Consider the following 27621-nt stretch of genomic DNA (forward strand, 5'->3'; position numbering starts at 1 on the left):
TCAAGATTCTGCCGATATCATTATACGGAAAGTATGTTAGTGCATTCCAGCTGGTATTTCCAGAAACTGTTTCCCCATGTTCTGTGTTATAAAGCTCTTTACTAAATATTGTACCTAGCAAATGACTCCACTGGTTATATTATTTCTGGTTTTGTTTTCATTCTTTCACTATGTGGTTGGTGTTAGTTATCTGAAGGATGTTTAAAGCTGTTGTTTCCATCACTTAGCCAGGAAGCTGAGGCTTTTGATTTCAAGAGTTCGAAGTAGCTTTCAGCTGCCCTTCTTCTTCTTTTTTCTATGTTTTATTTGGAAGAATTCATTTGAAGGACAACTGCATGCAGTTTAAAGTGTGCTGTTCATTAACTGATGAGAACACTATGTATAATAACAACTTTCCTGATTCTTTACATTACCTTTCCATAAGAACATACCAAACTTATTTCATGATAAATATCATACGTTTATCACCGTAAAGATTTTTGCTGATGTCCTGGTTCCTTGCAAATAATATACCCATATATAAGACACATGTCATAGCAAAGATATTTCATTATCTGTCAATAAATCAGCATGGCATAAGGCATCCTTTATTCATGTGAGTTAGAGTATCCAAATTTCTGATACTGAAGTTTTTTTTTTTTGTTTTTATTGATCTGACAACTCTTTTCAGAGGATTTTTCTTGCTTGGCTGTATATAGCTTCCCTCCCACCATTCACCAATCTGAACATTCAGGAGGCAAGCAGGGCCCAATAGACAAAACAATTGATACGGTGAAGCCATGATGCTGGGGGACTATGTGATGTGAGGAGGAGGAGCTCTTTCTACTGTATCAGATAAGGGAATTGTGTATCTGTCTAGTGGAAAATTAGGGAACCTGGTTCCACAACTGTGTGGATCTGCCAGCTAAACACAAACATGTCCAGTGTGGCTCTGCTTCCTGCCTGGGGAGGATTTGGTCTGTCATCCTCTGCCCAAGTCCTATAGAACTCCCCTATATGGGTGGTTTACTTGGGATATTTTATGGGGCCAGGATTTGGCCAGTGGAACATATAGAGATGGATACGCACCAAGCAGTATTTAATACACATTTAATACAAATCCCGCATCTTGGCAGGGGGTAAATCTAAATCAGTGGTTCTCAACCAGGGGTACATGTATCCCTGGGGGTATGCACAGGCCTTCCAGTGGGTACATCAGCTAATCTAGATATTTACCTAGTTTTACAACAGGCTACATAAAAACCACTACCGAAGTCAGTACAAATTAAAATTTCAGACAGACAATGACTGGTTTATACTGTTCTATATTCTGTACACTGAAATGTAAGTACAATATTTATGTTCCAATTTATTTTATAATTATATGGTAAAAATGAGAAGGTAAGACATTTTTCAGTAAATGTGCTGTGATACTTTTGTATGTTTATGTCCGATTTTGTAAGCAAGTAGTTTTTAAGTGAGGTGGAACATGGGGCACTCAAGACAAATCAAACTCCTGAAAGGGGTACAGTAGCCTGGAAAGGTTGAGAGCCACTGGACTAGATGACCCTTGCAGCCCCTTCTAACCTGATGATTCTATGGTACTATTGCTCTGATTTTCCTTTTCTTTTTGATTACTTTAGAGATTTGCATTAGACTTACCATAACAATCAGAAAAACAATGAGGAGTCTGGTGGCACATTGTGGATACAGACTAACACGGCTGCCCCTCTGATGCTTCATAACAATTAGATTCTTCTTTGAGTGCTTGCTCATGGCCATTTCATTGTAGGTGTGTGTGCTTGCCACGTACACTGGTGTCAGAAGTTTTTCCCTCAGTGGTATCCATAAGGGACTGGCTCTGGCGCCCTCAGGAATAGCATGCAAATACACTGGTATACGTGCACCACTAGCTCCCCCATCTCTCAGTTCCTTCTTACCACGAGTGACGGTGCTGGAATGTCTCCTTTCCTCAGCAAGCTTTCCTATCCCAACTGTGCCTGGTAATGAATTTGTTGTATCTAGTTGTTAAAAGTTGTATAGTTAATAGTTCCCTTAGTGTTAAGTTAGAAATAGTTAATTAGTCCCATACGGGACTTAGTCTACGGAAAGGGCATGACCCGATCCCCAGACTTTGAGGCTTGTGACTGCTGCAAGAAACCTATGCCAGTCAGGAATCCCCATAGAAGCAGTCTGAAGTGTTTAGGGTAAACCCACATAAGGATAAGTGTTGCAAATGCAAGAGATTCAGGCCGTGGACCAAAAAGGCTCGGAGATTCATCTCTCAGCGTTCCTTATGGAGTCAGTCTTCGCACCGAACTCAGAGCTGATGAGATCAGACTTGCTCCAAACACCACGTGGCCTCATGGCAGAGTGTGCCACTAGCACCAACCTGTGACTGGCACCAACCTCTGACCAGTGCCGATCCCCATTTCCAGTAGGATGACCAAATGTCCCAGTTTTTTAGGGACAGTCCCAATTTTGAGGTCTTTTTCTTATATAGGCTCCTATTACCCCCTACTCCCATCCCAATTTTTCACACTTGCTGTCTGGTCACCTTAATCCCCGATATTGGCTAAAAAGTAAGGAAAAGTGGGGAGAGGGCGTTCTCCTACATCCCATAAAGTGAGAGAGAGAGCTGGAGGAGAGAAAAGGTCTGTGTGGGGCAGCTTTTCCCTTGGGATGGTTGCCAGGCTCCAGCTCCCTTTTTTGGGCCCAGTTCAGGGCCCACCCACTAGGGCTTGAAGAATGCTTGTGAGACATCTGTTAGCCAGAGACTGAAAAGTATGTGTCAAACCAATGATTTCCAGGAGCAACACCCTGATGAGAAGCCCTGTTCTGCTCCTTCTCACCCTCAGCTAATGTAAAGGTGGAGGACGTTGGGATTCTTGCCAAGGAGCTGTACCTTTACCCTACCTCAGACTCCATCTTTTGGATCAGCCTCAAGTTAGTAAATGTCTGCTGCTTACTGATGGTTAACAGAATTTATCTCAAGTGATAGGGAGGTGGGGTTTTGGTGCTTTCGTTCCAGAGCTCGATCTGTCCTGGTATCCATTGTGTCTGAATGTCTGTGCCCACAGTTCATCACAGAAAGAATGCCGATTCAAAGTTCCCATTGTACCAGCTTCTATGTTTCTCTATGAGCACTACCTTCTAGTAATCATATTAACATTATTCATTCTTTTATCTTACTTTGGTTAATCAAAAGAGTATTTAAAAATCAAGCACATGCAAACCCTACAAAAGAATATTTGGATTAATCTAGTTAAAGTAACACACAATTATTAAAGTAAACCAAGTGCACTCTGTTGTACTTAATGAAATCCCAAGCCTTAATTTCCTCCCTTGTGTACACATCTTCTAGACGATGTGTTTTCCGGTTACTGGAAGGCAGACTTGGTTTTTAAAAATCACAAAAAACAAACAAACAAAAACTCCTTACATCAAAAGAATGTTAAATGTAAATATTTTTAAAAGCAATTTCCTGATTACAGAATTAAATTATGTTAATTAAATTGAATAATATCACTGCCTGAATATAAGAGCATGTTTTGTTCTGACTAAAAGAGTCTCTTCACTAATAGAGATTACTGCTGCTGGAGTGAAAGACGAAATAAAATATCTTTAACATGAGCCTTAACAGTTGTTTGGTTTTTAAATTCAATTATTTGGTACCTGGGGAATTTATTGTGTAGCACAATAGTGTGGTGATATATTCCCCACCTACAGCCCCAATGTGATGTAATTTCCTGTGGCTTAAACAAGGCTTTATTTCTTTATTTAATCTTTTAGTTTTTAATTTAATCTTTCAGTTAAAGGCCTGAGCCTCTACGTTCCCCTTCCTTACAGAATGAGATTATATAATTTGCTGCTTTCTTACATGTAAAAGAATTTTTCTTTTGCTCAAATAGTAGAGCCCTGGCTCCAAATAGGAGGTCCCAGGCTCTATGCCTGCTAAGACTGGAATCTGTATGTGTATGTGGCCTTGGGTTTGTTATATTTCTCTCCAAGGGCCACCTCTATGCATTCAGATGAACAGAACTAGCAATGTCATCTGATGATTCCGAATAATCACCGTACTGCACCTGAAAGGGGGAAGGGGGACAGGGACGAGATGAGGGCGTTGTGGCACTGACACACCCTCTGGGAATGTGAGGGCTGAAGCCTTTATAAAGTGGAATCCCGGGAACTGGAAGCCCTTTCTCCATGCAGCAAGCAAGGCAGCACCCACCCTTGAGGTGCGAATATTGAGTTGGGTTAGGTCCTGCTGTGGGCATTGCACTAGTTGGTCCTTTGTAGAGGGTCTAGGAAGTTTTTCTCTCATGACCATATTGGCTTTGGTGGAGTGGGATTCTTTTTTTGCCTTTCCCACAGCAGGTGTTAGGGAGGACCTATATGGGAGGAGAAAAGTGGTTAGGCTCCCTTTTGCAATTTATTTTACAAGTGTGGGGCAGATGTCCAGTGCAGATACTCTATAGGGAAGGCATCCAGTGACCAGATAAATGTCCTGGTAAGAGACTTAAAAGAGATGCTGGTTAATGGAACAGGGCTGGGGGGTTGGTATTGCAGAGAGCCAACTCTCTCCCTTTCTTATGGCTCATCTTAACCCTGCTATGACAGGGAGAGAGGTGGATGGTAAGGTCCAAGCTATGGGCTGACTAGGGGACCAGGATGGAAAATGAAAGGGGGCTGGTGGAAACCCTGGGTAGTTATTTGAATGAACATGAATTTGTCTGCACTTATCCACCAGGTAGTCCAAGACATCTAATAATAAAGTTGCAGCTTGATTAAATCCATATCAAATGTCTCCTGTCCTTCTTTCGGTATAGCCAGGCATTGCTACCTTGCCATTCTGAAATATGAGATCTGCAGAAGTAGTTCTGCTGACAGTAGATTTTGAATTTCAGGGCAGAGGGTGAGTGGTTGTATGGCATGGTCTCAGGTCCGGAATTCACTCTCCCTTTGTGATAGAATCAGTCTGTTGATCTGGAGGCAAGGTACATCTCTTTACATAGCTTTTAACTCCAGGTGGTTAGTTCTTATGGTTTTGTTTAGATACATTGGTCTGCTAATCCAGTGGCTCTCAACCTTTCCAGACTACTGTACCCTTTTCAGGAGTCTGATTTGTCTTGTGTACCCCCATGTTTCACCTTATTTACAACCTACTTTCTTACAAAATCAAACATAAAAATACAAAAGTGTCACAGCCCGCTATTACTGAAAAATTGTGTACCTTTTCTTTCTTTTTTACCATATAATTATAAAATAAATAAATTGGAATATAAATATTGGAATACTTACATTTAAATTTATAGTGTATAGAGCAGTATAAACAAGTCATTGTCTGTCTGAAATGTTAGTTGGTATTGACTTTACTAGTGGTTTTTATGTAGCCTGTTGTAAAACTAGGCAAATATGTAGCTGACTTAATGTACCCCCTGGAAGACCTCTGTGTACCCCCAGGAGTGTGCACACCCCTGGTTGAAAACCACTGTGCTAATCATTAGGCATGGAAACTGCTGATTATTAGAATCAACATATTGCAACAGTGACTGATGCTGTATATAAATTGTAAATGCTCTTGGAGGCTTCACAGTTGGCACACATTTTATTCTTAAGATGATAAATATCAGGAGGAAGTCTTCCTTTCCCTTGAAGCATGCTAATAATTTTAAGGACTGTAACTTGCTCCATCATGGTAGAATTCCCTCTTAACTTATAGTTGTATAATTTTACATAGTCAGTGGCAGCTTGAGCACTGCGATACATTGTATATTCTAGAACTTCAAGAACTGACCAGCAACCACTGGGGTATTAGATCACATTTGTTGGTAATATCTGCACAATGCTCTCTAATATATGCTTAGAGGTTTGCATTTAATTTGGCCAGGAAAAATATTATTAAAAGGTTTTATATTTTAAAATTGTATTTCCACAGTGTTGCCCTTAGAAAAGACTCAAACCTAAACAGTGACTGATGAGCTTGCTTTTTCCAAGAAGCGAAATTTACAAGAACATATTTTCCTGTCACCAGTGTCAAAACTAACTAGAGCGCAGCTTTTCTATTTTGCTGTCCAACACACACTGCTGTTTTTTTTTAAAAAACTGTTTATATTTTAAAATATCATAAAAAAAAATGAAAATGGAAGTAGAATTTCAGTCAATGATTTAAAAATACAAGATGCATATGTACTTTTTTTCCACCTGAACTGATGGGTTTTCTTTTATTTAGGAACTTTTATCACTCAGATATAGATTTATACAAAATACATGCACGTATTGGAGCATAGGATGCATACTAAGCAATCTCCTGTGTGACTCTCTGAACACTGTATTTATACTCATGTTATACTGTAGGGGCTTGATCCTGCAGACTTCTGAGTGCCTTCAACTTCTACAGAAGTCAGTGAGATTTAAGGCTGTTCAGTATCTTTAATGGTCAGGCTCTAGAAGAGGAGAGAGGGGGACAGAAGAAAACAAAACAGATTGCTGGCTGAGAGGTTTTAGTTCAGGGGCAACAGGGAAAGATCGAGAGTGGGTTTCACATAGGAGGCTTTGAAGGGTTTGTTGCAGTAACTCTTTCTCTAATACATGGGAATGGGGATGGAGTGTAGTTCTGACAAAAACGACATTTTGTATCCTTTTGGGGTACTATTCTTTGTATCTGACTTGGTAGTGGAAGACTCTCATGCTTATTTTTCAGAAAAATATAATTATTGCAAAATTAATATATATCTGACCAACCAAAATGTCATTAAATGCATTTATAAAAGACAACTTCTGTAACATACAACATTACAGACTTTAGATGTTGAATTCTTTTCATTATTTAATTTATAATGAAGGATAGAAAATTGGAACTGGTTGCTGAGCTTGCCAAATTCCACTAGAAAAATTGCATGTTTGACAGTTGGCTTTGGCTGATGATTTAGAGATCCAGAGCCTTCAGTGTGAATGTTTTGTTTTGTGCGTGTGTGTGTATTTTGCAGTAGTTGAAGATTAGTGATCAATGGCTCCATGTCTAGCTGGCAGTCGGTATCAAGCGGAGTGCCCCAAGAGTCGGTCCTGGGGCCGGTTTTGTTCAATATTTTTATTAATGATCTGGAGGATGACGTGGACTGCACCCTCGGCAAGTTTGCAGATGACACTAAACTGGGAGGAGTGGTACATACACTGGAGGGTAGGGATAGGATACAGAGGGATCTAGACAAATTAGAGAATTGGGCCAAAAGAAACTTGATGAGGTTCAACAAGGACAAGTGCAGAGTCCTGCACTTAGGATGGAAGAATCCCATGCACTGCTACAGATTAGGGACCAAATGGCTAGTCAGCAGTTCTGCAGAGAAGGACATAGGGGTTACAGTGGATGAGAAGCTGGATATGAGTCGACAGTGTGTCCTTGTTGCCAAGAAGGCTAATGGCATTTTGGGCTGTATAAGTAGGGGCATTGCCAGCAGATCGAGGAAGGTGATCATTTCCCCTCTATTTGGCATTGGTGAGGCCTCATCTGGAGTACTGTGTCCAGTTTTGGGCCCCAACTACAAGAAGGATGTGGAAAAATTGGAAAGAGTCCAGCAGAGGGCAACAAAAATGGTTAGGGGGCTGGAGCACATGACTTATGAGGAGAGGCTGAGGGAACTGGGATCACTACCTTCCTAGGAAATCCATTCTGGTGCTTCACCATCCTCTTAGTGAAATAATGTTTCCTAATATCCAACCTAGATCTCCCCCACTGAAACTTGAGACCATTTCTTCTTGTTCTGTCACCTGCCATCACTGAGAACAGCTGAGCTCTATCCTCTTTGGAACCCCTCTTCTGCTAGTTGAAAGCAGCTATCAAATCCCCCCCTCACTCTTCTTTTCTGCAAACTAAATAACCCCACTTCCCTCAGCATCTCTTCGTAAGTCATGTGCCCCAGCCCCTTAATAATTTTCATTGCCCTCTGCTAGACTTTCTCTAATTTGTCCACATTCTTTCTCTAGTGGGGCGCAGTACTCCAGATGTGGCCTCACCAGTGCTGAACAGAGGGGAATAATCACTTCCCTTGATCTGCTGGCAACGCTCCTACTAATGCAGCCCAATATGCTGTTCGCCTTCTTGGCAGCAAGGGCACACTGCTGACTCATATCCAGTTTCTCATCCACTGTAATTCCTTTTCTGCAGAACTGTATGGTCATAATTTTTAATGAAATATAATTCCGTGAAGATCCCAGAAAAATCTGACTGTAAAGAAATTTTCGGCACTGTAAGATGCACTGTAATTTGTTTGTCATGGCACTTTCTGAAAACTACTGAATAGAATGAAATAAGTTGCCATGCCTTTCTGCTTGACTTGTTGTTCAGTCTTGCAGAAATTAATATGCAGATAGAAACTATAGCACTAGCTAGGGTAAACAGTCTTAACACATCAAATAATGTGTATTTATGGTGGTCAAGATTACCTATCCATAGTTATCACAGTGGTATTTGAGTTACTACATTAAGGGCTTGCTCCTGCATTGTGCTGAGCGCTCTGGTACTGATTCAGAGGGTTAAATGTTTACCTAACATGTTTAAATTAACCACATACTTGTTTGCTGGATGAGGGTTGAATGGTGATTCCTAATTTCCCATTCTAAATATAGATCATTGTGCTTGTTTTGGGTAAATGTTGACTTTGGTCACAGGTGCTTCTTTAAAGGGATAAAGTGATCCAGAAGCCCAGGAGCCTAAATCCCATTGACTAACAGTGGGACTTAGGCACTTTTCAAATTTTACTCAGAATTAAAAGCATTGAAAGTACGGTGTTATTTTTACCTAAATTACAATGAAATAATATATTTTGCAAAAAAATAAAATAAAAATGGAATTATTGTATGTGTAACACACTGGTGAGTGTGTTTTACAAGTCCCTTTCTGTGCCAGTCCACAGAGGATATGGATCTGTTAAAGCTATAGCTAAGGAATCTTGGCTCTTTAGCACAAGCTGTTTAGCACTTGGCTGTTTAGCTTTGGAGGTCCCTGGTTAAATCCTCGGAGTGTTTGATGTTAGTGGGAATTTGTTCTGGGATTCAAACTGTTGTGGGTCTCCGGATGAGCTTCCTTTTGTCAAAGGAAGTATGATCCAATGGTCAGTCAGTTTGTGTTTTATGTCTGCCTGATCAAAAAAAGATGTGAGTGCTTCAGCTCTCATCAGAGATCTTTAGCTCAAGCTGTAGCAGCTTGTGCCTTTAGCTCTAGAGATCACTAGTTCAATTTCTGGTGAAGATGGCAGCTGTTATATACACATGCAATTTAACTAGAACGTGTCTGTGTGGAATGTCTTGAGATAAAGATAACATTTTATGTTATGTTCCTGGCATATAAACAAATACAAACAGATAAATTAGATAAAAACATAAAATACTCTTGCTGGAAGTTTGCAATGTGTGTTACGTTTCTTGGAGACCAGAAACGTAACACACAGCAACCCAAAACAGAGACAAAGTAGGCTGCTCCCTAAAACAGAGAGGCACAACTCATCCTACCTTATTATGGGCTGTCTGTCGGCAGATTGACACTGCTTAGCTGAGTAGAAACTGAGTAAGAATTTAAGGAGTTGGTTCATGAAAAATAAGGGTTTGAGCTAAGGTGGGCAAACTTTTTGTCCCGAGGGCCACATCTGGGAATAGAAATTGTATGGCGGGTCATGAATGCTCACAAAATTGGGATTGGGGTGTGGGAGAGGGTGAGGCCTCTGTTTGGGGTGCGGGATCTGGTGTGGGTCCAGAAATGAGAAGTTCAGGATGCGGGAGGGGGCTCTGGGCTGGGGTGGTGGATGGGGTGCCAGGAGGCGGTGAGGAGTCCAGCTGGGGATGAGGGCTCTGTGGTGGGACTGGGGTTGAGAGGTTTGGGGTTCTGGAGGATGCTCCGGGGTGGGATTGAGGGGTTTGGAAGGTGGGAGGGGGATCAGGACTGGGGCAGGGGTTTGGGGCATGAGAGGATGAGGTGATGCAGGCTTTGGGTGGTGCTTACCTCAAGCGGCTCCCAGAAGCAGCAGCATGTCCCTTCTCCAGCTCCTATACGGAGATGTGGCCAGGCAGCTCTGCGCGCTGTCCTGTCCGCAGGCACCGCCCCTGCAACTCCCATTGGCTGTGGTTCCCGGCCAATGAGAGATGTGGGGGTGGTGCTTGGGGCGGGGGCAGCATGCAGAGCGGAGCCCCCCGGCTGCTCCTATTCATAGGAGCCAGAGGAGGGCCATTCTGCTGTTTCCAGGAGCCGTGTGGAGCAGCTTCTGACCTTGTTCCCCAGCTGAGGTGCCGCAGTGCTGGCAAGTCCCAGACCCCGCTCTCCAGCGGGAACTCGAGGGCCAGATTAAAACGGCTGGCAGGCTGGATTTAGTCCACGTGCCGTAGTTTGCCCACCCCTGGCTTAAACATACCCTTTGCAAAAGACTTTGGGCTAAGCTATGCCTTCAATTATGTACAATCTCAGTCAATGCAATAGGATGGGTGTAGCAGACGGCTGACTGTGGCTTTTCTGTTCTGTGATTTTTCCCGATTAGTTTAAGACTTAGCTCGGGGATTTGGTATCTAAAATAATTAAAATGTTATATGTATTTTTCAACTGAGGTGATTGTTTTGATTCAAGGAGTGAGATGATTGTGATGTATGTATTTATATGATATCTTTTAATAGGTGGATTGAAGCTATTAATTGTCAGAACAGTAAAACAATAGTGTGACCTACACCACCACAAATTCCATCTCCTTCTTAGTCTTTCCCTTTTTGTTTGCGTGCTGAAGCTTGATAGCAACACAGCTTACTGGGAGCAGACTCTTCTGTCCATGCTCTTGTGTGAGACTGAATGGCAAAATGTAGGCTCCAGAAACGCTTTACCGTCAGTATGGTTCTTTTCCCTTTTATATTCTCTTTATATTACCCATACTGCAATAACTTGAATAAAACATCATTTATTAAAAACAGAGAAAATGGGATTAAAACAAAAACAGCTTGTTTAATGTAGTTAGAGTTACACTTTTCATAAGCTACACTAGATAAGTCATTTTCATCTTTGTTGTTGGGGGAAAAATAAGATGTGAATAGCTTATGTCTCTTGAAAGCAATCCCCTTGCTGGCCAGACTGGCAGCCTCTCTGGCTGTCCTTATACCAACTCTTCTTTTGTCTTCCTTATTGTCCTTCCTTATAATCTTCTCTCCTGCATTCTTTCCTCATTTTTCCCAAACAGTTTCTGAAGAAAAAGATAATTCTAAACTTCAAGCTGGAATGTTTAAATTCCAGTTCAAGGAGACTACCTATACTAGCTCGATCACAGTTGGAGCTGGAATTTACATCTTCCAGCTCAAAGTGTAGACATACCCAAAGAAAGACAGTAGAGTTTTCACCCTCTAGGAGATGGCCCTCTGAGGAAGCGAAGACCCTTCATGATTAATGGCTACTATTCAAAGGCTTAATAACCTAGCTTGGATACCGCCCTTCACAGACCACATTGTCTGACTGTATCCATTTTTGTTCAGCCCTCATTTTAAATGATTTTCATCCACCCTCCTCCTGTTTGGTCTTGAGTTATGAATTATGCACAAAAGCGAGGAGCCTTTGCCAAAATGGTGACCCACAGTAATGTTCTTCATACTGATGTGCATTTGTTTTTTTACCCCACAGAGATCTACGGTTTAACAGAATTAAAGAAGTTCAGCCCGGAGCATTTAGACGGCTTAAAAACCTGAACACACTGTAAGTTATTTCCCTTGGTCCCCAAAGACACTTTTTCCCACCTTCAGTCAAATGATTTTTCTTTGATTATGTGCCAAATCCTGCTAATCGTACTTAAAAAGTCAATGGAACTGTTCACCTGAGTGTGGCTAGCAAGATTTGACCGAATTGTGAATGAATATACATGTCTTTGTTATTTGTTTTGTTTGTTTTCAGACATATTGAACACTTTGTTAGAATTTTAGAGGCCTTAGAAAACACATTGACAGCCCCAATATTTTATTAAAGTTTATTATGCTTATTATGAAAGATATGAAAAATATATAACTGCATATTAACAGTTTTTCATAATTGTGTTGTGTTTTTTAAACTCTAAGGATGTGTAACATCGGATTCTCTAGACCAGCCAGTTATAGCCAAGTTCAGATGCTTCACCACCACTGCATTTTTTAAATTGGCTGGAAAAGCTCAGTGTAGGCATCCAGAGGGGCAGCATCTCCTCTTCCAGCCCATAATCTAGAGTAGCATTTGGGGAAAAGATATTTTCCCCCTTCTCGCCATTTTCAGTACTGCATGAAACCAGGTTATTTAGGTTTTATGTGCTTTTCTTTAATTTCTCTCTCAGTTCTTTAAGGATTTCACTTTCACCCCAGTGCAGCAGAGCACTTAAGCACATGATTTTGTAAGGAAATAGTTAAGCAATTTGGATTTAAAACAGAGAAGGCACAGATTCATCACTATGTATTTCTGGTAGCAATTCCTGATATGCCATTAGTTTATTTTTGTTTAATCTAGTTTTTGATGCTTGGGGTGTTTAAATTTTCAGTCAGACACCCTGGCATTCTGGGTTCTTTTCAGTTGAAAATTGTTTTAACAATTTATGAATTAAGAAACATACTGTTTTCATTTCTTTTTTAGGCTTCTAAACAACAATCAGATTAAAAGAATACCTAGTGGGGCATTTGAAGACCTTGAAAATCTAAAATATCTGTAAGTTACTGTGACTTTTTTATATCAAAAGTGAATTAAACATGACTTCAGAAATGGTGAAAAACCAAACATAATTTAATTTTATTCACATTCTCAGGTGTCACACTCTTTTGAAAATCTTAAATGTGATTTCTACTACTATGGATGGAGTATAAATAGATGGTTTGGCATTTGCTAAAGTAATACTGAGCTTTTCACAGCGATACTGCTGGTTTGAATCCAGGCACAGTTGATACTAACTGAAAATACTTGCTAGTTCTTCTTCGAGTGCTTGCTCATATCCATTCCAGTAGGTGTACGCGCCGTGCGTGCACGTTCGTCGGAGAACTTTTACCCTAGTAACTCCAGCGGGCCGGCAGGCTGCCCCCTAGAGTGGCGCCTCCATGGCGGGTGATATATACCCCTGCCGGCCCGCTAGTTCCTTCTTACCGCCGTGTCGGTGGTTGGAACTGTGGAGCGCAGCATAGCTGACCTCCACGTCCCTAGCTTCTCTCGTTATCGTTATAGTTACAGTTATTTCTGGTTTATTTAGTATTACATAGTTGTAGTTATAGTTATAGTTGTTGTGTATATATATAGTTAGTTAGCGGGTTCGGGGCTCTAGCCCTCTCCCGCGCCCGGCGCCGGGCGGATGCCTGGTTCGCCGGGATCCAAAGCGTGCTCGGCTTATAAAAAGCCGATGTCCACCAGTGATCCCCACGACGCCTGCTTAAAGTGCCTGGGGGAATCACACATCTCGGAGCAGTGCCGCATCTGCAAAGCCTTCCGGCCGCGAACTAAGAAGGAGCGAGACCACCCTGGCCCTCTCCCCTCCAGTCCTTTCCGCTACTCCACAGTGGGGAAGGAGGGCGGGTGTGATAGGATATGAGCAACAACATCGAAGAACAACAGTTACAAAGTGAGTAACCGTGTTTTCTTCTTCGGTGCTTGCTCATATCCATTCCAGTAGGTGATTCCCAGCCTTACCTAGGCGTGGGTCGGAGTTAGAGGTCACTGTGCGCAATACAGCAGAGCCGAAGGCGCATCATCCCTGGACTGCTGACCAGGGCATAATGGGTAGCAAAGGTGTGCACTGAGGACCAGGTCGCTGCCGCAGATCTCTGGATAGGCACTCATGCGAGAACACTGTCGATGAAGCCTGGGCTCTGGTAGAGTGCGCGTTTCTCTGCCCGGAGGAAATGGCTAGGTCGTAACAGGTCCGTATACAGGAATCACCCCATGAGGAAATCCTCTGAGAGGAAACTGGTAACCTCTAATCTATTCCGCGCGCAACAAAGAGTTGGGCGGACTTACGGAATGGTTTGGTTCTGTATGTAAAGGGCGGCGCTCTGCGCACATCTAAGAGTGTAACTGTTGCTCCTTGCGAGACAGTGTGGTTTTGGGAAGAAGACAGGCAGGAATAGTCTTGGTTGACATGAAAGGCTGATACAACCTTGGGAAGAAATGCAGGGTCCGGCCTCAATTGCACCTTGGCGATGAAACACCGTATACGGGGGATCCACGCAAGGCCGCGCAGCTCCGACACGCCGAGCCAGAAAAAGTGATCGCCACCAGGAATGCCGTCTTCCAGGACAAGTAAGAAGGGCACCGTAGCCAACGGCTCAAACGGAGAGACATGAGACAAGATAGCCAGGTTGAGATCCCAGGAAGGGGCTGGGGCGGACGTGGCGGTAAAGGCGCTCCAGCCCTTTGAGGAATCGGGACACCATTGGTGCGAGAAGACCGAGCTGTCTTCACTCCCTGGTGAAAAGTGGAGATGGCTGCTAGGTGAACGCAGAGAGAGGAGAGTGCCAGGCCTTGCTCTTGAGCGACCAAAGGTAACTAGAATGACCGGTATGGAAACCTCGGTGGGATGGAAGCGCTTTTCCGCGCCACAGCCGTAAACCGCTTCCCTTGGCTACGTATGTCGCCCTTGTAGATGGTTTTCTACTTCCCAGAAGGACCTGCCTCACTGGGGAAGAGCAATTAATTCGGACCGAGTTAGCCACGCAGGAGCCACGCTGAGAGGTGCAGCGACTGAGGTCCGGGTGACAAAGGCGGCCGTGGTCCTGTGTGATCAGGTCCAGGTGAAGAGGCAGGGAACGCGGGTGGAGGTCTCCGAAGTTGCCGACCCGGTCGTCACGATACTCTCGGCAGATGCGCCCACTCGTGCGTCGCCCTGCCTTCATAAAACCATACAAAGCGAACGCCACCACCATATGGCAGTCCCCGGCCTCCATTCCCCCGCTGCTCGGGGTGTGGAGCGCAAGTATATGGTTCCCTCGAAGGGATACAGAGTATCTATACGTCCATCCGCCCCCCATGTTCCCCTCGTCGTTCAATCTGTGAACGAGAGGGAACGACATGGACAAGAAGCTCCGGCCCCGAAATCTCGGAGGCGCGGCGTATGGACCTGCTCGGCCGTAAGGGTCTATTCCGCAAGGAGCGTTGCAGCTGCGGGTTTCAAACCAACAAGCCCTGCTCAGCCGCTACGCATATAATACCTGGGAGGCGGCTGTTAAATTTAGGGAGCTTCTCCCACAAGACGCTCGGCAAGAGTTCACCGCCCTCCTGGACGAAGGCAGAAGGGTCGCGCGCACTGCACTGCAGGCGTCTTTGGACGCAGCTGACTCGGCCGCTAGGACTATCGCCTCCGGAGTCACTATGCGCCGCATCTCCTGGCTACAGGTCTCTGGTCTTCCCTCCGGAACTCCAGAGCACAATCCAGGACCTTCCGTTCGAGGGCCAGGGCCTATTTTCTGAAAGACAGACCCGCGCCTGCAAGTCTTAAGGACAACAGGGTCATTATGCGTGCCCTCGCAGGGATGCACACGCCTGTAACGCAGCGTCGTCCGTTCAGGCCGCAACAACAGCGCAGGCCCTTCCCGCATCCCAGACAAAGGCAGGACTTTGCCAGGAGACGTAACAGAAGCGGCAGGCGTCGACACTCTGGGCAACCAACGGGGCCAAACTCAAGGTCCTCCAAGCCATCCTCCGGTCCGAAGCCGTCCTTTTGAAGTGCGCCCGGGGGCGCTGTACCAGTTCTTTCCATGGATCCATCCCCTCCCTTTTCCATCCGTCTCTCGTTCTTTCCTCCCGGCGTGGCGCCAGCTTACTACGGACCGTTGGGTCCTCCGCACGCTGCGGCTTGGGTACCACCTGCAGTTTGCTTTCGTGCCCGCCCTCCTTCCTCGTCCCTCTTCAGGGACCCCTCTCACGAGCAAATCCTTTACAAGAGGTTGCAACGCTCCTCGCAAGGGAGACCGTGGAGAGGGTGCCGAAGGACGAGACGGGAAAGGGTTTCTACTCCCGTTACTTTCTGATCCCCAAAGCCAAGGGAGGTCTCCGTCCCATCCCTCGATCTCCGCGGACTCACCAACAGATACCTACTCAAGTTGAAGTTCGCATGGTTTCCTTGGGGACCATTATTCTCTTCCCTGGATCCCGGAGACTGGTACGCCACCCTCAACATGCAGGACGCCTATTTCCATATCTCCATCTTTCCGCCCCATCGAGATTCCTCCGCTTCGTTGTTGGCGGCAGGCACTATCAATTCACGGTCCTCTCCGTTCGGACTCTCCACGGCCCCGAGAGTGTTCACCAAAGTGCATGGCCGTAGTCGTCGCCTTTTTTCTCGTCGCAGTCGGGTACACGTGTTCCCCTACCTCGATGACTGCTTATCCGGGGGCCTTCGCAGGATCGCGTCCAAGAACACGTCCAAGTGGTCAGCCACCTTTTCTCCGCCTCGGGCGGCTACTCATGTGGAGAAGTCCACTCTATCCCCTACTCAGAGGGATAGAGTTCATTCGGAGCCGTTCTGGACTCTACTATAGCCCGGGCGGTCCTTCCTCCAGCGCGGTTCCAGACGCTATCAGCCATCATCCGCGGCTTGCAGTCAGCACCTCTGACCTCCCTGCGCACTTGCCTGATGCTGTTGGGGCACATGGCGGGCCTGCACTTTCGTCACGGCGCACGCCGACTCCGCCTCCGACCCCTACAATCCTGGCTCATCCCTCAGCTTCGTCGGCCAGGCGCACGTTGGACAGGTGGTCACGATTCCACAAGGCGTCCTCCTCTCCCTCCAATGGTGGCTAGATCAGTCCGTCGTATGTGCGGGCTTCCATTTTTCATCAGGCCCCAGCCCTCGCTGTCCCTGACGACGGATGCGTCAGATTTTGGGATGGGGGCTCACCTAGGGACCCTTCCGGACCCAGGGCGCTGGTCTTCCTCTCGAGCTCGCCCTGCATATCAACATCCGGGAGTTGAGAGCGGTCCGCCTGGCTTGTCTCGCGTCGCTTCGTCGTCAGATCCAGGGCCGCTGTGTCTCGGTCATTTATCGACAACACGACGGCAGTTTACTACGTGAACAAGCAAGGCGGAACGAAATCTCCTCTTCTTTGTCCGGGGAAGCAACGATACTGTGGGAATTTTTGCATAGCCCACTCGGTTCACCTGATTGCTTCCTACTTGCCCGGGGCTCGAAATACCCTGGCGGACCATCTCAGCCGGTCCTTCAGCTCCCACGAATGGTCCCTTCGCCCGGACGTCGCCCTTGCTCTCTTCCGGCAGTGGGGGCATCCCCACGTGGACCTCTTTGCAACGCGCAGAAACAGGAAGTGCCCGATGTTCTTGCTCTTTCCAGGGCGCGGGCCGGGCTCGATAGTGGACGCCTTTCTAATTCCCTGGACAACGCACCTCTTCTATGCGTTCCCCCGTTCCCGTTAGTCCACAAGGTCCTTCTGAAGGTGCGCAGGGACAGAGCCCGCTTGATTTTGATCGCTCCGGCATGGGCCCGCCAGCATTGGTACTCTCTGTTGCTGGACCTGTCGTAGTCGACCCGGTTCCCCTGCCTCTTCACCTGGACCTGATCACACAGGACCACGGCCGCCTTTGTCACCCGGACCTCCAGTCGCTGCACCTCTCAGCGTGGCTCCTGCGTGGCTAACTCGGTCCGAATTACATTGCTCTTCCCCAGTGAGGCAGGTCCTTCTGGGAAGTAGAAAACCATCTACAAGGGCGACATACGTAGCCAAGTGGGAAGCGGTTTACGTGCTGGTGCGCGGAAAAGCGCTTCCATCCCACCGAGGTTTTCCATACCGGTCATTCTAGATTACCTTTGGTCGCTCAAGGAGCAAGGCCTGGCACTCTCCTCTCTCTGCGTTCACCTAGCAGCCATCTCCACTTTTCACCCAGGGAGTGAAGACAGCTCGGTCTTCTCGCACCCAATGGTGTCCAGATTCCTCAAAGGGCTGGAGCGCCTTTACCCGCACGTCCGCCCCCAGCCCCTCCTGGGATCTCAACCTGGTGCTATCTTGTCTCATGTCTCTCCGTTTTGAGCCGTTGGCTACGTGTTCCCTTCTTACTTGTCCTGGAAGACGGCAATTCCTGGTGGCGATCACTTTGCTTGCTCGGCGCGTGTCGGAGCTGCGCGCCTTGTCGTGGATCCCCCGTATACGGTGTTTTCATCGCAAGGTGCAATTGAGGCCGGACCCTGCATTTCTTCCCAAGGTTGTATCAGCCTTTCATGTCAACCAAGACATATTCCTGCCTGTCTTCTTCCCAAAAACCACACTTTGTCTCGCAAGGAGCAACAGTTACACTCCTTAGATGTGCGCAGAGCGCTCTGCGCCTTTACATACAGGGAACCAAACCATTCCGTAAGTCCGCCCAACTCTTTGTTGCCGTCGCGGAATGAGTTAGAGGGTTACCAGTTTCCTCTCAGAGGATTTCCTCATGGGTGACTTCCTCGGACCGGGAGAATCGGGGATGGGTGCTCTCATCGGCGTCGGCTTGCCCTTAGAATACAACCCGCACCAGCGGTGCGGGGGTTGGGGCAGCTCCAGGCTCCGTCAGAGGCGATAAGGTCCCTTGCCGACGAGATGTCTCGGCGCGAGCGGGACTACGAGCTCAACCCCAGATCTTGGCGGGGAGCTAAGAGGGATCGGATTCGACAGACCTGCCCGGCCCGGAGTCAACGAAGCCCCTGGCGTGGCCAGCGTCGGCATTGGGTGCTCCTTCCGGGCTGCTGTAGCCGGGGTGAGACGAGGAGACCTCTTTCCAGAGCCGGTGCCGGGAAGGGCGGTGCGTTGCGCCTCGCGTGCGGTAGGGATTCCGGTGCCAAGCCGCGCTCGGTGCCGACGCGCGGGTGAAGTGCCGCTTCCATAAGGAGCGTCCGGAGGGCTGGTACATATCCCCCGCCATGGCGGCGCCACTCTAGGGGGCGGCCTGCCGGCCCGCTGGAGTTGCTAGGGTAAAAGTTCTCCGACGAACGTGCACACGCGGCGCGTACACCTACTGGAATGGATATGAGCAACACATCTCGAAGAACAACAGTTACAAAGGTGAGTAACCGTGTTTTACAATAGAAATCTGTGTCGAGATTTGCAAAACATCTGTTAAGGATTGGATTTTTAAAGGAGTTCAGAGTCCAAATCCATAGGATCCTCTGAAAATCTATGGTACTATTTCCTATACTTCACATACACCTCTTCCAGATTTGTGCAATTTTCCAAAAGATGTTTTCTATTTTGCATTCTAGTTGTTTTTGTTCCTACATTGTGTTTTATACCAAATAAACAATTTTAACAGGGTAATTTAAAATCTTATGTATGGATATGCTTTCACTGCTGCTGGTCAAAGCTTTTATAGCAATTTTAACAGTTGTGCCATGCAAGTTTAACATTCTTTAGTTATTTAGGTTATGTATGCACCATTTTCTTCTAATTTAAGGAAAATAGCAAAAGACAGTCAATAAAATATTGGCCCATTCGTGTAATCAGAACCTGCAACTAAAAACTGGCATGGATACTGAGCTTTCTCCCATGAATAGTCCCTCTGGAATTGGTCCTTCCAGTACTGATTTGTGTAGTATGAGAAGCTTAACTTTTGCAGCCTTTGAGATATTGAATATAATCTGCCTATCCGTATACACTGTATAGAAATAATGGTCTTCACTCTTAAACACTCTGACATTGCACCCTTTTCAAAATTACTTTGTGAATTTAAAAAAAATCCTGAAAAAATTCAGATTTGTATAATTATAACAGAGGTCGGCAACCTTTCTGAAGTAGTCTGCCTAGTCTTCATTTATTCACTTTAATTTGAGGTTTCACGTGCTGGTAATACATTTTAATGTTTTTTAGAAGGTCTCTCTCTATAAGTCTATATATTATATAATTAAACTATTGTTGTATTCTAAAATAAACAAGGTTTTCAAAATGTTTAAGAAGCTTCATTTAAAATTAAATTAAAATGTTGATCTTACGCTGCCGGCCTGCTCAGCCCGCTGCTGGTCTGGGGTTCTGTTCACCTAGGCCGGCAGCGGGCTGAGCAGGGTCTGCAGCCGGGACCCGTCTGGCAAGAGTCCGGCAGCCAGAACTCCAGACCAGCAGCAGGCTGTGCAGGGCCAGCGGCTGGGACCCCAGCCCACTGCCACTCAGGGGTTTCATCTGCTGGCTCCTGCCAGCCGGGATCCCGGCTGCCGGACCCACTCAGCCCGCTGCTGGTCTGGGGTCCCAGCCCTGCCCACATACAGTGGGGTACCTATCTTCTCCTTGGTTCTGGCCCATTCTCTTCCTCTCGCTGCACTGAGCTGAGGGTGGGAGTGCACTGAGCACAGGGCTCAGGGTGAAGGGTCTGGCCAGGAGCTAGAATGAGGGAGGGGCTCAGGGTTGTGGCAGGAGGTTTGGCTGTGGGGCACTTACCTGGGCAGCTCCCATTTGGTGCGAGGGGTGCAGGTGAGAATGTGGTGGTAGTGGTGGTGCAGGAGCTCCCGTTTGGTGCTCAGGGTGGAGGTGGGGATGTGGGGGGTGCAAGAGTCAGGATGTGGGGGTGCATGGGGTTGGGGGGCTGGGTATTGAGGGGGTGCAAGAGTCAGGGCAGAGGGCTGGGGGCATATGAGGGGGTGCAGGTGTCAGGGCAGGGGGGCTGGGTGTGTGTGGGGGTGCCAGAGTCAGGGCTGGTATTGTGGAGGTGGTGGTGAAGGAGTCAAGAAGAGGGCAGGGTGTGTGTGAGGGGGTCAGGACAGAGGGCTAGTATATGTGTGTGGTGGGGTCAGGCCTCAGGGCGGAGCTGGGGGGGCTGGGTATGTGTGAGGGTGCCAGAGTCAGGGCTGGGGTCATGGGGGGGTGAAGGAGTCAAGGAGAGGGCTGGGTGTATATGAGGGGGTTCAGGGCAGGGGCACGGACCTGAGGTGTGTGTGGGGGCTCAGGACAGAGAGATGGGTGTGTGGGGGGGGGATTCAGGGCAGAGGGCTGGGTGTGTGTGAGGGGGAATCAGGGCAGAGGGTTTGTTTGTTTTTAATTCCCCCCAGCACTAGCTGATGCAGGCCTGGAAGAAGTTGTACCTGTAGTGGATAAACACCGGCTCTTGGAAATATTCCAGGCAGATGGAACAAGAAGCTTCATCCCGGAGACTTTCTGCAGGGCTGTCTGGAGGCAATGGATCCCGGCGGGAAACGCGTGTGTGTGTGTTGTGGGGAGGGGGGGGTCAGGTCAGGTCAGGGGGCTGGAGCTGATATGTCCCATTCCACCCCCCTCTTCCCTAAGGCCCTGTCCCTGCTTCTTCTCTGCCTCTGCTGGGAGCAGCGAACATGCTGACTCTGCTCCTTCCTGACCTCCTCCCTTGCAAATCGGCAGGGACGGAGAGGTGGAGGAGGGTCAGGAACCCAGCACACTACGGGAAGAGGCAGGGAACAGGCAGGACCAAGCTTCTGGGGGGAGGGGCAGGGGGAGCGAAGGGCAGAGAAGAGCGGGCCAGGCCGGGCTGGGCAGGATTTTTAATGTCACACTGCTGCCTGCCAGGAGCAGTGTGCCATTAAAATCATCTTGCCATAGGTTGCTGACCCCTGAATTATAATATACACATTCAAATTTTGTGGTATATTAGATGCAGCTATGAAATAGCTATATATTGTCCCCACATATTCTGCTTAGATATATCTATGCACGTATGCCATCTGTGTGTTAAAACTGATTTCATTCCATGTTGTTTGTTTAAGTAAATCAATAAAAAACATTGTTTATTAATTATAAAACTGGAAGAAGAAGAGGAGGACCCAATGATGTGACATGATGAAGTCAGTTTCAGCACTATCTGTTATACAAATATGCTTTTTAACTTTACTTATTTTCTGGTGTTTGTTTCTATCATAAAGGTGTACAGTAATTGAGATGATGAACATAACAATTTCAATGAAGGGTTGAAAACAAACACTTTAAAATTATTCCCACCTGAGCTTCCCCAATATATCTATCTTCCATTGTTGTTCAGATCCTATGGATCTGGAGTCTATAATATCCAGACCAAGGTTCTTTCCTTTTCCTCTTCCTGTCTGAAAGCTAGGGATGTGACATGGCAGTTGAATAAGATGAAACTTGGCAGTGGACTCCTGATCAATAATAGGACTTTGTCAGCAGAATTCTTTTCTAAAATCCTCTCTCCATTGTTTAACGTAGCCTTTAATAAGCCTCTTTTTACTTTGTTTTTAGTTGACTGGTGAATGCAGTATAAACAGACACTGCTATAGTGCAGCCAGAAGATTTGTCAGCAGTACTGATGCTAATCTGGTGTTAATGTATCAGAATGGAACACATTACATGGTAAAAGTGTAGTGAGAGTGTCCTGCAAGTTTCAGTTAACTAAGCTGTCACACCAGGAGTGGCTCATGACCATGAGTGCCTACCTCAGGGCAGGTTGTCAAAAACAGGCCAGAGACCCCAAACTGGTGGCTGTTCTATAACTAGATTTCACCAAGCCAGTAACAAATGTGAACTCCGGCATCCCTGTAACAGTCTTACCATGGAATCACAGACAGTCCCCTTAGACCAGTGTTTCTCAAACTGGGGTCGCCGCTTGTGTAGGGAAAGCCCCTGGCGGGCCGGGCCGGTTTCTTTACCTGCCCCGTGTGCAGGTCCAGCTGATCGCGGCTCCCGCTGGCCTCAGTTCACTGCTGCAGGACCATGGGAGCTGCTGGAAGCGGCGCAGGCCGAGGGACTTACTGGCCGCCGCTTCCAGGGTGGACCCAGGGGAACTCAGCCTCAATTTAGAATCTCTGGCCCTGTCATAGTTCAAACAGCCAAGAATATAGAACATTTTCCTGTAACTGGGTTTTATATCCTTTGTTCAGCTTCCAAGCCCACAGGATGAAGATCCTGCCCATAGTATTTCCCAGATGTGATAGGGCCATTAACCAATCCTTTGTATTGTGGTGTTCCTTGATGCCTGATCTTGTTTTGATAGTCCTTCTGCATAGGGTGTGTGTGTGTGTGTGTGTGTGTGTGGTGAGGAGACAACAATTCCCAAACCTCGGTTCACAAGTTCATTTTCAAAATTATAAAGAAAACTTACATATTTTCTTATAGTGTGGAATACAGACATAACAAGTGAGATTAATGCGTGCAGCAATTTACAAGCATTTCCTAGCATCTAAACACTAAATACATTCTTATAAGACTAAAACCTGTTTTGAGCTAAACTAACATGGTGAACTGGTCTGGTCCCCAGCTATGAGTTTGTCAGTTCTTATGCTTGCAGCTTGGGCAAGAGCAGGGAAGCAAAGCTTGCCCCTTAACTCAGAAGGGATCAATTAAAATGGAGGTTCTTTTATTAAGAACCATACATTTTTTCACGGGAAACATTGCCAAATAATCCAAATTATTCTCAAATCTTTAGGTATTATTCACTCAGAAGGGCCCTGATCCTGCTAACACTTACAAACATAAATAACTTTATGCACTTGAGTAGTCTCATTAAATTCAATGACATTTTGTGAACTTACTTATTGCGATTCTCCTCAGGGCAGCCCAGAACCGTAAATCATTATTACCCCTCTGCTTCTGTGAGTTTTGTTGAAGATTAGACTGTATGTCAGTTTCCTACCACACCATCTGTCTGCATCACGAGCAAACTCCTCAAAACTCTGCCAGTTCGAATCTTGCCTTGCAGGCAACTTATCAGTTCCCGAGTTCCCCAGCAGCATCTCTCTGTAATGTCCAGTCCCTCCCACTGGTTCCTTACAGAAATTAAGTTTGCTGCCTCCAAGAGCCAGAGCACACACCAGCCTGAGCATTTTGAGCGCAGATCAAGAACACAGTGTTTAACATACTTACTGACAACACCGCTGTAACGTATTCTGTGAAGAAGTTAGGGAGGAGCCTGCTTCAACTAGCAGAGGGGTAGCGGTGTTAGTTTGGATCTGTAAAAGCAGCAAAGAATCCTATGGCACCTTATAGACTAACAGACGTTTTGGAGCATGAGCTTTTGTGGGTGAATACCCACTTCGTCGTGCATCCGACGAAGTGGGTATTCACCCACAAAAGCTCTTGCTCCAAAACATCTGTTAGTCTATAAGGTGCCACAGGTTCTTTGCTGCTCCAACTAGCTTTGCCAGGAGGCAATAAAGTTCTGGCAGTTCTACATCAAGGAGAGCATCATTCCCTCAAACACTCTTTTATGAGGAGCCCAGAATTACTTGTCTGATCACGTCACCAGGAATTTCTCTGAGAATCATGAGTTGTGTCTGAAAAGCAGTGTGCTGTGGTTCATCTTCAGGGAATGGGACATTCCTGGTATTGACCTGTTCGCAACAAAGGACAACAAGAAGCACCATCAATTTTGTTTGCGAGCAGGTCTCAGTCATGGCTCCTTAATCAATGCATATGATACTCATTCCTCTGGTCTTCCTCAAGCTGATGCTGGATCATGCCAGACTGGCCAAGACAATGTTGCACCAGCTTGGCCAAGACAATGTTGGCTCTTCAACCTCCTCTGTGTTTTGGTTTGTCTTCCCATTCCTTTTCCTTTTTACCCTGACATACTGATTCAATGTCAAGGTCAGATTTCACATCCAGTGCTGATCAGTCTGTATCTCCCAGCATTGATGCTGTGTGGTTAGTTAAGGAAGAGAAGTGCTGTTCCAAAACTGTTTGACAGGTAATAGCAGAAAGCCCTTTACTAGGGCTACTTATTTGGCTAAGTGGAAATGTTTTTCAATTTGGTCCCTAGCTTGGGGAATTCAACTGATGCATGTCTGCATTCAGGACATTTTGGAGCATCTATTACACCTTCAGTCCTCTGGTCTGTTTCTAAGTTCAGCATGGGTGCACTTGGCAGCAGTTTTCGTGTTTCATCCTCTATCTAGGAGAAATCAGTTGTATTGAGCTCTATAGTAGTGAGATTTCTGAGAGGGATCATTTGTCTCTTTCCCACTGTTGAAGAGAGTGATTCCTTTGTGGGGCCTTAGTACTGGGCTGGCTGTCCTCATGGATCCTCCATATGAGTCCTGGGCAACTTGTTCTTGGTCTCTCAAATGCCAAAAGACAGTTTTTCTTGTGATGATAATTGCTGTGAGGAGAGTTTGAGAGTTGCAGGCACTAATGGCTTCCGTATACTAATTATTTTTTAAGACAAGGTGGTCTTGGGCCCACATCCCAAGTTTTTGTTTAAAGCGGTGTCACAATTTCATCTCCAATCCAGCAATATACTTGTCTGTATTTTTTCCCCAAGCCTCACTTGACCACAGATGAACAGCATCTTAGTTCTTCAGTTGTGAAATGAAACTTGGCATTTTGTGTGGAAAGAACTAAGCCATTTTTCGTCACCTTGACTTTTTATTTCTGATGTAGATTGCATGAAGGACCAAGCAGTCTCTATGCAAACTGTTTCTAGGTGGATATCATTCTGCATTATCATGGCATGTGGAATAGCTCGGACTATGCTTAGGACCTTTTCGAATAAGCTCATAACCTCTCTTCAGGCAGAATTGATCACATTCGTCTATGATGTTCTGATATTGGACATTTGCAGGGCTGCTCCTTGGTCTTTCATATGTACTTTTACCAAACGTTATGCTATTATGACTACATTTAGATCAGATGCAAACTTCGGAAAGGCAGTTCTGCAGTCCTTCTTGACGTAGACTCCAAGCCCGAACTCCATTAGTTACAGCTTGCAAGTCTCCTGAACAGAATACATGTCTGCAAGTACTCGAAGAAAAAATAGTTACCTACCTGTACTGTAACTGTTGCTCTTTGAGATGTGGGTGCAGATCATACATGACAAACCCGTGGGAAAAAACACAGAAATTGGACTTGTTTTTGACTTAATTAACTTGTGGGTTGCGCGTTGGCTAGTTTTTGGCTTGTTGTTTGTTTGGCTTGTAGCTTGTTGCTTCTCATTTTTGATTGGCTCCTGACAAGCAGGGGCAAGATGGGGAGAGTGTCAGGGGTGCAGAGTGGGCCCACCACAGTCCCAGACTGCACGCCGGGAGGATCTAGTCACATAAAGTATTGGAGTTCTTAGGGATTGGCTTGTTTTGGCCTTGTTTTGAATTGGGATTAACTTGGTTTTTGGCTTATTGTGAAAGTCATGGTGCTTATTAACTGAGTCAGAGTTGGCAACTGTGGTGCAAATGTGTATTTCACAGCCTCCCCTCTGTTCCCTCTGCATCAGAGTGTCTACTTTTGATGTGTGAAGCAAATGAGGGGAGTTGGAGTGAGGCTGCCCTTAAATACTAATCAGAAGGATTATGGGGCCAGAAGGCATGAGCACGACCCTTTCGAATAGTGCTAGGCAAAGTTCTCCAGCTTTAGTGTGCTGGGTGTGTGCATAACTCGGTGGAATACATGTCTGCACCTATACCTTGAAGAGCAACAATTAGAGTACAGGTAGGCACTTGGGTTTTTTTCTATATACCAAAAATATTAAGTATTTAGAAAGGAATCTTGCTACAGATTCTATCCTTCTTGTTTCATAAAAAGTAGTACACTTTTTTTGGTAGGTATGTAGCTGGGGTTATTTATTTTGTTTTTTAAATCAATGACCGCTACATTGCCACAACCTCTCTCACACAGTGATACTACATTGTCTGAGGTGGTAATATAACGTCAAATTCTGATGCTAAAAGTAGGACAAAATGAATTTTATTGCTATTAGACAACTGGCTTTGTTTTGCTTTGAAGCCTTTTATTTCAATTTCAGATTCTTAATTTTTAGTAGAGATTCTTTAGCCAATGTGCAACCCCCAGAGCTCCCCACAGAACACCTCATCATAGGTAACCTAGGCTTTATCCATAGCATAGCTAATTCACGTGTTTATTCTGCTCTGCAGTAACTGTATATTACTTTGGCTGCATGCTCTCCCTCTGTACCCTAGAATGTAAACACAGCAGTCAAAAATGAAGACTAGAATATTGTCTTCATTTATTAACTAAATAAATGATACACAGTATGTTTTATTCTTTCTGTGCTTTGTTACTCATTATATATGTATATGCTTTGTTCACTTCTGGTAAATTATTGGGTTGACTTGACAGTAGCAGTGACACAGAAAGACGGGGAAGAAAAAACCCCTAAACCTTTAATATATTTAAGGACTTGTATAATACCCTGGTGGGGAAAATTCCTTCCTCACCCTCAGCAGAAACAGCTTGCCAGATGCAGACAGGGAAACTATTCAGGCACAATGTACAGCACTGGAAAAAATGAGGTGCAAGATAAAAAGATATGGAAGTGTGTGGGGGAAAATGTGAGTAGAAATATAGCTGTGATAAGATTTAAAAAAAAAACCCTTATGGGTGAGGACAAGGAGTTTGAATATGAACTGGTAGAAAGGAAGCCATTCAGGGAGTTCAAAGCAGGGGATGAGGTGCTCAGCATTGTGGGAGAAGATTATTTTTGCAGAGAATTTGGGGCATGCTGGCTGAGAGAGAAGTGAGAGGTCTAAGGCCAGACATGAAAGTTACAATAGTCAGGGAGATAATGACCAGGACATGGAGAATAGTTTTAGCAGTGAGGAAGGGACAGATTTTGGAACTATTAAGATGGAACAAGTGGCAAGATTTAGTGAAAGTTTGAATATGGGGGAATAGGTAGAGAAGGAGAGAGAAGTAAAATGTAATACCAAGACAACAATCTTGGGGGACTTCTTAAGGATCTTCGTCTCTAGATTCCCTAGTATACACATATTGTCCCTCACCACTTCA

At 45.7% G+C, this 27621-nt stretch overlaps 1 protein-coding gene across 2 annotated transcripts in view; it reads left to right on the forward strand.

Moving 5' to 3' along the window:
• Window positions 1–27621, forward strand: part of PXDN (peroxidasin) — a 169864-nt gene that overhangs the window by 34445 nt on the left and 107798 nt on the right. For both annotated transcript variants that reach the window (XM_032791110.2, XM_032791111.2), the window contains exons 2-3: window positions 11621–11692; window positions 12590–12661. In XM_032791110.2, the coding sequence (XP_032647001.1) occupies window positions 11621–11692; window positions 12590–12661 (144 nt within the window). The remainder of the gene's footprint in view (window positions 1–11620; window positions 11693–12589; window positions 12662–27621) is intronic.

The sequence above is a fragment of the Chelonoidis abingdonii genome, chromosome 3 (genome assembly GCF_003597395.2).
Source record: "Chelonoidis abingdonii isolate Lonesome George chromosome 3, CheloAbing_2.0, whole genome shotgun sequence".
Lineage (NCBI taxonomy): Eukaryota > Metazoa > Chordata > Testudines > Testudinidae > Chelonoidis > Chelonoidis abingdonii.